At 32.8% G+C, this 12,156-nt stretch overlaps 1 protein-coding gene across 1 annotated transcript; it reads left to right on the top strand.

Moving 5' to 3' along the window:
- Window positions 1-8,968: 8,968 nt before the first annotated feature.
- Window positions 8,969-9,743, top strand: LOC111373214 (transcriptional regulator SUPERMAN-like). Its single transcript, XM_022995718.1, has 2 exons — window positions 8,969-9,004; window positions 9,138-9,743. The coding sequence occupies exons 1-2, from the start codon at window positions 8,969-8,971 to the stop codon at window positions 9,741-9,743; spliced, it is 642 nt and encodes a 213-aa protein (XP_022851486.1).
- Window positions 9,744-12,156: the final 2,413 nt, after the last annotated feature.

Genomic DNA, 12,156 nt, shown 5'->3' with positions numbered 1-12,156 from the left:
GCCTGTATATATACTATGTAAATTATATTGAATGCAACCTGTAATGCCCAAATGGAAGACGCCAAAACCAAACCAAATAGAGTATTGATTTACAGATGTGAGATCATATACATCAAATATAACTTGGGATTCTTCTCTACTGCTGCTCGCTTTTCGATGGGGGTTAGACCTTGAGGCCTCATTTTCTTCCCCCATTTTATGCTTTATACATTTTTTTGAAACAGGCAACAATTTGGGGTTTCTTAATTGGGTTTTAGAGATAGAAAAAAGGGAATTTATAGGACTCAAAAAGGGAAAGGTGGGGCTGGCTGTGGGGGAGAGGAGGTTAAAGAAGATGAATATTTTTTTTCAAGTTTTTATCATAGAAAATGTAAACAGACCATTTTATCCCTTATTTATTTGTTAATTTGAGTTAGACATTTAATTTAAGGATTGACTAATGGATAAGTGGATGGAATTAGTGAAATGGACTTCAGTTGCAATGGAAGTTAAAAGTTTGGAACCGCAGTGGAAAAAATGAAAGGTTAATATGTATTTTGCAATAAAACGAAAGATTTGGGACCTTTGCTACAATTTTACGTTAAAATAAGGATAATTAGCACAAAATATCCCTACCTTTTAAGCTTATTGTGGAAAATGGACATTTCATTTTTTGACATTTTTACCCCTATTTCCACATTTCTTTACGCTAAACGTCATTTTTACCATTTTTTGATGTAAAATGACCAAAATACCCTTCTATTTAAATTTTTTTAAAAAAAAGAAAAAATTGCATCTATAAGCCCAAAATTTTCGTATATGCAAATCAGCTCAAAATTGAAAATAAAAATCTTCCATACCTCACCCCCACTCCCATTCCACCCGACGATCAAAAATACAAAATTACTTCGTTTGAATGGTGAATTATAGCAATTGATTCACTCTATAGAGTCGTTACACTTTGAATTGTATTCTAGTTGGAGCAATTTGTTGATTGTAAATGTGGAGGAGCGCCAATTGAAATGGGATAGAAGGGTTTTGCGTTTTCTTCGTTTTTTTGAATGAATTGCCATGTTTAGGCAAAATTGGGGAAGATCCATATGTTCATTGGATGCACCATGAGGAGTAGGTACTTGAGGTGGTGGTCCGTGATCATGGGTCCCACCACCGGTGTCAGAAAATTCACCTGAAAACTGCGAAATGGATGTGTTTGAAGTTGCAGCCTGTTTGGTTTGATTGCGTGAATTAAATGAAATTTGAGGACCATGAACAGGGATGTCTTGGTGTGTATATTTGACTGGAATGTTAGGAATGACATGAGTCTTGTCGGAGCAGGTGGTGCCGTTCCGTATTCGCATTTGCGAGTTCGATATTTTGGCTTGCAATTTCTACCAAATCTGTTGGAATGATAATTGGATGTTGGGTGTATGTGTAGAGTGGAGTGAGGGCTATCTGGAGGTATGGAGGTCCGATGGTTTCGACGATGGTTGGTCGGAGTTTTTTGGCTTCAAAGTGGTGGTCGATCAAAGGTGGTTTAGTGACATTTTTTTTTCAATTTTGGGCTGATTTGTACATATGGAAAGTTTGGGCTTATAGTTGCAAATTTTTTTCTTTTTTTTGTTTTGTTTAAATAGAAGGGTATTTTGGTCATTTTACGTCAAAAAATGGTAAAAAGGACGTTTAGCGCAAAGAAAGGTAGAAATAAGGGCAAAAATGTCAAAAAATGAAAGGTATGGACGTTTTCCACAATAAACTTGAAAGATAGGGACATTTTGTGCCAATTACCCTTAAAATAAATATCCCAATTGTCGCTAATTTTTCTCAAATGTTGTTTAATTGTGATTGAATTTCAAGCGTTTTTTGAGTTGCCACCGAACTTTTTAAAATGTGATCTCATCCATCACTCCATTTCTCGCCATTTTAAAAGTCAATGAAGTAGACGATATGATATACTCAATGAGAAATATTATAATATTTTTATAAGCTCATGGAAGCTGTTAATTGTAAATCGAAAAGTGATGAATGAATGATGGAATAACATTTAGCAGTTTGAAGAACTTTTAAAGTTCAATGACAACTAGAAAACATTTGGAAAGCTCAGTGATAGGTTGAAGAACTTTTAAAGTTCAATGAAAATTGAGCAACATTTGCAAAATTTCGGGGGTGATTGGAATACCCTCACTAAAATCTTCATTTTTAGATATTTTTGGATCTAAATCTGCTGTGGAATTGGCCGTAAATTCAGATCATGAAAAATGAGCATTTGGCCCATTTGGAGCTTGCTGCAAAGGAATGCATGGGCGCCCAAATAAAATTCTTGTAAGCATAACATTAATTTGAGGTAGCTACCTTTACTGCTATATCATTTGCAACGCCACCAAGAAAAATAAATGCTAAGCCTGGCAGTGGAAAAATCATTTATTTGTGAGTTGATCAAAATTTTATTTTTTGGAAACTTATAGAAGTTAAAGAAATTTGCTTACACAAAATAAAGATTAAGAGCATATTCAAGAGACTCTGTTTTTAAAAAATATGTTCTACAATTTAGAGAGTGTCTATAAATTTAGAGAAAATTTTTAAGTAATCAAAAAGCTCTTTATATCGAACATTTAATTTAACTACTCTAAAAAATATTTATTATTTTTTCTATATTTAACTTCACTAGATTCCCTCCAAATTATTATATTATTTTCCTCCATTAATAATTGAAATATATTGAATGCAAATCTTTTGGAACATAATTTTAATTGAGTCTTTAAAATAGAGATCAACTTATTTTTAAAGAGTGTATTTGGAGATGCTTTAAACTTGGGTGGGAGCTACGGTAGAGTAGGGATGAGGCGAGAGTAAGGCGGAACATTTTGTCATCTTTAAGTCCAGCCTTCTCGATATAGGCGCTCAAGCTCCAAGAAGCCTGTCATTTGCTGGCCGCGAGGCTGGCGCTCGAGCAGCTGTTAAAGTTAGCCAAACCCTGTTTTGCAATTTTTAAACAATTTTTCTATCCTATTTAAACCGCAACATTTTATATTATAAATACCCATGTCATACAATGCCCCAAACGATGGTTGAAAATTGATTTAATAGCACAAAATGTCCATACATTTCAATTTTTTACATTTTCACAATTATTTTCACGTTTCATTGCAAAAAAGTTATTTTAACCAATTAATGTAAAATGACCAATATATCCTCTTATTTAAATAAAACAAAAAAAAAGAAGAAAAAAATGAAAAATTAAAGAACAAATCGAAATTATACCCCTAAACTTTTGAAAAACTGCAAATTAGTCAAATGAATTATTGAAATGGTAATTAGCACAAAATGTCCCTAAATTTGGTCTGTAGTGTGCAAAACGTTCATACATTACAAATTTTTGCATTTTCACCCGACTTAATATCACAAAACGTCTCTATGTTTTGTCTGTAGTGTGCAAAATGTTCATACGTTTCAAATTTTTGTATTTTTATCCATATTTCCATATTTCATTTTGAAAACGTCATTTTCACCAGTTTGAAATATAAAATTTTCAATGTACCCTGCTATTTAAATAAAACAAAAAAACAAAAAAAAGAAAGATCAAATCCGTATTTGCATTCACGAGTTGGGTCCGTACTTGTGAGTTGCATCCGTATTTACACAAAACGTCCCTATTTGCATTAGCGAGTTAAGAAAAATAAAGAACCAATATATTATATACCCTTCTATTTAATTTTTTTTTGTTTTATTTATATGAGAAGGTATATTTGTCATCTTTTTTTATTGAAAAATTGGATGAAAATGACCTTTTCACTCAATTAAAGGTGAAAATAAAGGTAAAAATGTAAAAAATGAAAGGTAAGGACGTTTAACACAATAATATTGAAAGATAGAGACGTTTTATACTAATTAACCCATTCCAAAAAATAAAAGATAAGGACGTTTTGCACAATAATATGGTAAAAGTAGGTAAGTTCTGTGCTAATAACCATTTTAATAATTCATTTGGACCTATTTGCACCTTTTTAAAATGTTTGGGAGTATAATTGCAATTTGTTCTTTAATTTTTCTTTTTCTTAAAATTTAAATAGGAGGGTATATTGGTTATTTTACATTAAAAACTAGTGAAAGGATGTTTTCCACAATAAAACGTGGACATAGGGAGTGAAAATACAAAAATTGGAACGTATGGACGTTTTATGCTATTAAACACTTGAACATTATTTGATCCTATAGAATATATTTTGAAGATCAAATATCAGTCAATCCATATCAATTGATTCAATCACACAATCAAACTATCAAAATCCCAAATTTTCAAAACACCAAATAAACCACTTCTGTTACATTTGACAGAGTTTTGAAGATCCAAGGAGGCGACCGAAGTTTCGATTTGTGAAGAACGAGTTCGTTCTTTGTGATCCACGAAGATAAAAGATTCTAGAGTTCTGGAGTTAGTGTTGGACCGTACAACCATCCATGATAATTACAGGTTGGGGCTAGAGTCAACTAAGTTTAAGTTGTCTGGACCAATACTGTAAGTCAAATCTTTTATCGTGGATCATCAAGAATGAAGTCGTTCTTCACAAATCGAAACTCTGATTACCTTCTTAGATCTTCAGAACGGATCAATAGATGATTCATTAATTGAAGCATAAACAGACGTGTGCATAAAAGAAGCAAGGATGTCAACCACTGTCAAAAATACAACATGGATTCTGGCAATACAATATAGTTGAACTCTCATGTCGAGCCGAATGAATCAACCTAACAAATAGCATTATTGTGCGAATAGATGATTCTTTTTCTCTTTTGATTTTTGTTATAAAGTGGTGAAATACATTGCTTCTACAATGTGACAAATGTAACGGAACTTCGAGAATTTGAGATTTTGAAGTTTTGATTGTGTAGTTGAATTAATTGATATTTGAAAATTGATGTTTGATCTTCAAAATATGTTCTATGAGATCAAATAATGTCTGAACACCTTTTGGGATGTTGTATGGCTTGGAAATTTATAATATGAAGTGTTTGCGTTGAAATATGATAGAAAAATTGATCAAAAATTGTGAAACTGGGTTTGGCTAACCCTAACCTCTGCTTGAGAGCTAGCCTCGCAATGGGCTTCTTCTTTTGGGTGCTCAAGTAGTTTTTTGACTATGTGTTCTTCTTGGTTTGTGTTTGATCTCTTTGACTCCTTGTAGACATATGTCACCATCCCAATGTTTTTTTCAACTTCAATTACAATTTGATGCAGGTGGTTCAAAATCAAGTGAGGTCGAGATGTCAGATAAAACATTGATGGTGTTGAGATACTATGAGATGGCGGATCGGCTTAAAGATGGAAAGTGATTGCAATACTTTCCTTAATTAGGGCAATTTTGACACATTTTTGGTAATTTGGCCAAAACTTTGGCTATGGTTATCAGAACTACAATTATGATTCTAATTCAGAAAGCTCTTTTCTGCGCACCACCAAGCTATGACATCGATTTCGAGGTCAAAATTCACTGTTTTTCCTTTCGAATTTCAATTTTTAGTTATTTTTTTCCATTTATGGTTATATTTCTTTTGTTTTTTCTAGTTGATTATGAATCCGATTTAAGCCAATTTTTTGGCAAGTTACTCCTTTTATTTCATATTTTATTTTAGTTTGATTTTTGAAATTTTGCTATTTTTGGTAAAATTGCCATAATTTCATATTTTCTTAGCTATTTAACCTGACTTGAGGATTAATTTTCGTAATGCTGGAGTTTTAATAATATTGAGTGAATTTCAGATAAGTTTCTCCGTGTTTTGAGTGTTATTCTTTCGTTTAATTTTTCTGTGAATCGTCTGTTGCAACAAGCCCGTAGGTTAATCACTATCTTGCCCGGCGTCACAACTCCATTACTTTATTTTGTCTAGGATTTGCTAATGTACAATTTAAACCTAACATAATTATTTTTTATCTTGAGTGGACTTCCATTGATTTCAATTTCATTTTTTGTATTTTCAGGCAGCATAGTTTGGACTACGTTGAGAAGAATATTTTTTATACAATGGAGTTGAATTTTATATTGGGAAATCTTAAGAGGATGAAGACTTGACTAAGTATTCGTTCTTGAGCAAAAATTCAAAGCGAGAAATATAGAATCGAGAATTTTTTGAAGCAAACAATCTTGCTTAAGCAAAGACTTCACTGTTCGAGCAAAAGAATTTAATGGAGATGCAGTTTTTTCTTCCTTAAGCGACAATTTTCTTGCTTAAGCAAGGATTGACACCTGGCTTTCAGTTTTCTTCGCTGGTGTGAATGATTTTAAGGGTAAAATGGACATCTTTTGGCACAAAATGAAGTCCAAAAGCTAGATATTTATCGAGAGAACGGAATTGACTTGGAAATGGTTCGTTGCTCTTGCAAGAAAATACATATTCTCACATTGAAACCCTAATAGAAGAAGAGAGGAAGAAGGAACTTGAAAGTATTATTATTATTTTTTATTTTTTATTTTTTAGATTTTTCAAGTGAAGGCTGATGATTCAAAACGAAGCAACAATTTTTTTATTCTTCTGTTTTTGGGTGATGTTTATCAATCCAATTATGTGTTCTTGTAATTCGATGATGTTAGGTATCTATAGCTTGGAGCCTTGGACAACAATGTCAATGTGTTTTGAGACTTTAATTTGATTTTTCTGGTATTGGACGTTAAATTCATGGTTTGTTTGCATGCTTGATATTACTTAATGCTTTCAACTACTACATTTGGTCATGGTGGGTCACGTGACCCACCAATAAAAAAATGTTATTTTATTTTATTTTTATTTTTTATAAAATCGAAAATGAAGGAAAAAACCCTTCCAGTTTCCAGTTTCTAATTGAAAGAATCCCAAACTGCCCCAACTCCCAAAATCCAAATTCCAATCCAAAGAAATTTAATCCAAATTGGATTTCAATGCAAGAAACCGTTCCGCTCCCAATTCAATCCCAATTCCTAGCTCAGTGGCTCCCAATTCCAAACTTTGAAGCAAAAACCTAGTAATTTGATCCACCTCTGCCAACCGTTCCTGACCCGACTCCCTCTGCCGGTGATTCAATTGCTCAACCGCCTCAAACGACAAAACAAGACAATAATTTCGTACTCCATTATTTTCAAATGTCTGCATCAGCCACTGCTCCTACCATTACCATTTTCATTTTGAAAAGTGTTGTACAATAAAATGAATGGACTTCAGAGCCTTTACCTTGAAGAAATATGCGAAAAGTCAAAAATAGGTGTCAACTCTTTTTAGCAAACATCAAAAAGTTCGATAAGAAATAGATATATACTTTTATGCTTTATGTGATCTTTCAATAAATGTTTGTTGTATTTTAATGCATTCTTATGTATCCATATCTTTTTTATTGTAGACAAAAATGTGTTTAACCATTATTAGAAACATCATTATTTGAAATGAGATCCTTGAAATTGATAATTAAAGTGAAAAAACAGATATGGCATCTTGAAATAAATCTAATGATGAAAATATAGACCAATATATACCTTTTAAGATAGGAGCCCAAGTATCATTATTCGAGATTTATTCTGAAAATATGCCTACTTTTTAACTTCGTATAAATTTATACATGTTCTTATTGCATATTGTATCCTCAATCAAAGAGATTGACCATTCAAACTAAGATGAATTAATTAACTGAGGTTGTTTTCAAACCATCGATAAAACGACATGGATTTCATCAAATATAATGTTCATATCCAACTGGGAATGAGCTGTATCCAGTGGAGACGGTATTCTACCAAAGCCACTTGTGTTATTTTCATTGATGTTGTACTTCAATATGTCCATTACAGTTTCAAATCCATCTTCCAATCTGTGTCAATGGCCGTCTTCTTGTACTGATATTATCCAAATTAAGACACAGTCAAAGTACAGTTAACAGCTTATAATAACGCGTAACCTTACCTCAGCTGTCTGTTCTGTCCGAAAGGAACCAGCTAAACAAATTTACACTCATGCGGACATATGTTTTATGTTCTGTCTGCAGCTTTTGTTTTAATATTTTCTTTGGGCTACATCAGTCCGCTCTTTCAAATATTTTCTTGATTAACTTACTCGTATAATTGAATATTTTTTCTTTGTTTTCTAGATGTACTTGTTGTACATAAAGATAATACATAAAACTAGACATTAAGAAAAGGGGACGTTATGTTTCACGAAAGAATGGAAAGTTTGTTCTTAATTAAGTGACTAGGTCAATATTGAATGGGCATTTTTAAGCAAGAAATCACGAATTTCTTTATTTCCAATCTTTTATACTTGCACACGAAATAAGTAATGACAATGCCATAAGAACTCCTAGTGAAAAGTTAAATTACGTATGATTAAGTGACGATTCGTTGATTGTGCGAATATTTGAGAATTTATAGACAACAATTCAGTGATTCGCAATAAAATACTAACTATTTGATCAAGAAAACTGTCATGAATAATTATTTAATTCAAATCAAAACCAAGCTAAAAACTATAACCGTTGCCGACTCCAATATACCCTAATTGCCAGGTCTAATAAATATTGCACCTACATTGCGATTCTCTTGGCAAAATATAAAATAAACCTAATTAAATAAAATAACATAATCATATAAATAAAACCCTAAAATCATCCCTTTGGTTAACTTTTGTGGTAGCATGTGAAGAATCAGTTACTTTAGTTTGATCTCTCTTTGACAAATCGAAAGCTATTATTAAGAATCAAACTTGTATAACACTTCCTACGAACTATACTGCATATAGAAACCTAATTCTATTCCTATAAACTTGACTAATAAGTAATGAATTCAATTAATGTATGAGGTCACTATCAAATTCCTCTAACCAAGTTCATATAGAACCAATTTTGTTGCTCATTAACAGAGTTTTGTCAGTTAGAAACAAAACAATTCCAAAGTCACTACTCTCTATTTTTGCTAATATATATATGAAGACTAAGTCATGCCCTATGGACATTTTGTTTGAGCCTTAATGAAGGGGGAACATGGGTGTGGAAAACAAAAGAGAAATTAAGAAGAAGGTATTGACAAGAAACAGCCGCATCGAAGCCGGCTCGGGAGAAAATACAAAAATACAAATAAAATATAGACAATATAAGGGCTGATTGTTGTCCATCCCTTTCTCTTCAAACGTCATAATAATTTCTGCTATAGAATTTTAAACTTCCTAGGGAGACTTTCTGGAAGCAAAATTTGTTCAGGATGGAACCCCAAAAACATACAAATTCCGACACAAATTCAGGCCAAGAAAGTGATCATATGGAGGGGAAAATTAATGATGATGACAACACCGGTGTTGGAAGATCATACGAGTGTAATTTCTGCAAGCGCGGCTTCACAAACGCACAAGCTTTAGGAGGACACATGAATATACACAGGAAAGATAAAGCCAAGGCAAAACAGAAAGAGGGATCTTCAATTCAGAATAAATATTCGAATGAAGATTACTTTGATTCAACATATTTTCCTCCAATTCCAACCAGTGATCAGCATCTGACAAACAATTATTTTGTCCCACGAGTGAACTATCAAGTCTACTTGCCCTCAGCAAACCCTACTTTGGCTCATGATCTTCATCGGAATTATTTGGCAGCTGGTTGGAGGCTAGAACGTTTTAATATGCTCGAGGATAATAAGGATGCAAACCTCAGCCTGAGGATTGGTCCTCCACCTAGTATTAATCAAAAAGGAGATGGAAGGAACAAAAATGAGAAGCAAAATGAAGTGGATTTGGAGCTTCGTCTCGGACATGATCCATGATGAAGCACTCATTTATTGGTAATAAATTCAGTGTTATAATGCATAGATATGAGATATCCGCGTGAGTTTACAGAAAACTTACTTCTAATTTGAACAAGAATTATAAATACTTTTCCTTTAAATTTTGTTACAACTTATACATATATCAGTAAAGAAGAATTCAAGATTGTTTACTGATTATCTTTCATTCTGACTCTTGTTCTCCTATGCAAGCATATATGAACTATAGGAACAATTTTAATGGGATTAATTTGGATAATCCTTTTCGTTATTGATTTTAATAAAAGGTCCTATTGCATCTTGTATTAGAAGAATTTTCAAGTTTTAGCTAATTAAATCTCTATCAAATTATACATTAGGGCTATCAATCTTGAAACCTGGTATCATCTTTCTGATCTTAGTTTAAATTCGTTCAAAACCAGATAGATCTATTCATTAAGCCGATAAAATTATTAATAAGAGTGTTTGGAGAACTAAAAATTAAGTCAATAGTTTCTTAATCAGGTCTTGCATTCATGTATAAATAAGTTTTAACATAAAAATCAGTTCATTATCTATCTTTCTTTCTTTCTCTGCAATTACAGTTTTCTTGAGTTAGATATACGTTCTTCTTTGTGCAGGATATTGTAAGTTTCATCAGATCAAACTAAATGTGCATTCGTGAAACTAAACTAGCTGGACTGGATAGCTATAAGTTATAAAATAAAGTTATATATTGTCTAATAAGACGTACCAAACATACGTTAAAAGTTTAACTTAGGCTTTGTTTATTTAGCTACCAATCAAGAGATTAATATGAACCTTTCCATTAGTTTCCCATTCTTTGTGTTTGTAGAGAGCTGGGATCATAACTAATTAGGTTGTGCAAATCTGGCCGTAATGGGGTACTTCTGATGCAAAATGATTTGAATACTCAGTCATTACTCCTTCCCTGTAGGATATCTTATCCTAGGAATATTAGCACTTTGATTCTGGTAACCATCTCATTCAGTGGCCTATTAGTAGAAATTGAGGAAGATGTCAAGCTTCATAACTAATATATCTTCAATTTTCGACCTGACATGTATCTTTTTCTTTTACTTTTAAATTTTTTTGTAGAGTATTTCCTTTGCTTTTAAAATTTTGTGGGCACTCTCTACAAAAAATGATTATGCACTATTTTCCAAAAAACCTGCATGTACATATATAAGTATACATAGTGAAAATTGTGGCATTCAGAAATTCTACATGGAATAAGCTTGGAATTTCTTTTTCTCGCAAAGACTAGAATTTTATTTGTCCTACATGTAATAGGATTTGTTGGGTTTTGATACTCAATAAATCCTGAGCGATGATGTTAAACGGTCGAATTATATTTTCTTAGATCGACCAATGAATGAACTGTTTATCAACAACTAAGTCTAAAGATTCAACTCGAAAACAAGGTGGACCATTGAAAGTACTTTAAATAATTAATGTTTCTAACGGCCCATATATTTACCTATTGGATGGCTCTTGATTCTTGGCCCATGTACTCCTTTCTTGTGTTGGGTTTGTGGCCTAAATTCGGTTTAGGGTAGTGTGATTTGGAGTATTGGTCTTGAAGATGTCAAAATAGGGTCCAAGTGGAAAAAGTCAAGTTTTCGACGTTGGACGGTTGCTAGCCTACCATTCAAGGGGTAGGCGAACTTTTGGAGCAGAGAGCCATCATCCACCTGTCGTTGAGCTATCATTCGAGCAACAGCTCCGCATGATATTTTTTCCCTTTTTGTTTTCACGCATATTTTGACCTAGTTTTCGTTTTTTAGGTTATTTCTAAGGTTTATACATGTCCCCTATAAATTGTAGACTCTTCATCCAATTTATAGATGGCTGAAGTTGTATTTTTCTCTATTAGTCGTTGAATAAAATACCCAGTTCATCTATCAATTTTTTTCTTATCTTTTAATCTTGTTTTCAATGTGTGATCATATACATGTCATATAGCCTCCCCGCTCCCAACAAGTGGAACTAGAGTTATAGGTTGAAATTTTGTTTGAAGTTTCTTATCGATGGCAGCCATGAAGTATGAAATTCCATTTTTGGATCGTAACATAAGATTTTCATTATGACAAGTGAAGATGTGAGTTGTAACTTGCGCAGATGGATTCGGATAATGCGTTGTTGGGATTTGACATGATGCTCGCAATTTGGACAATAGAGGAAAAACAACAGAAGGATCGAAAGACACTTTCCAGATTTATTTTCATCTCTCTAACAATTTTCTTTAGAATGTTTTGAAGGAGAAGACACCAGCTGTATTATGGTCAAAGCTAGAGCACTTGTGCATGACTAAGCGTCTGACAAGCATATTACATCTAAAGCAGAAGTTGTATTCCTATCACATGGTAGAAAGGGATTTTTTGAAGATCATATGGTTGTGTTCAAGAAGATC

The sequence above is a fragment of the Olea europaea genome, unplaced genomic scaffold, assembly GCF_002742605.1.
Source record: "Olea europaea var. sylvestris unplaced genomic scaffold, O_europaea_v1 scaffold1084, whole genome shotgun sequence".
Lineage (NCBI taxonomy): Eukaryota > Viridiplantae > Streptophyta > Magnoliopsida > Lamiales > Oleaceae > Olea > Olea europaea.
Note: the sequence above shows the minus strand (reverse complement) of the source record. Positions and strands in the feature narration are given on the sequence as shown.

Bases quoted from the DNA above. Each gene is read 5' to 3' on its own strand.
- LOC111373214 (XM_022995718.1), top strand. From the start codon at position 8,969: ATGGGTGTGGAAAACAAAAGAGAAATTAAGAAGAAG. The intron at 9,005-9,137 runs GTATTGACAAGA...TTTCTGCTATAG, and splicing joins AAAGAGAAATTAAGAAGAAG to AATTTTAAACTTCCTAGGGA.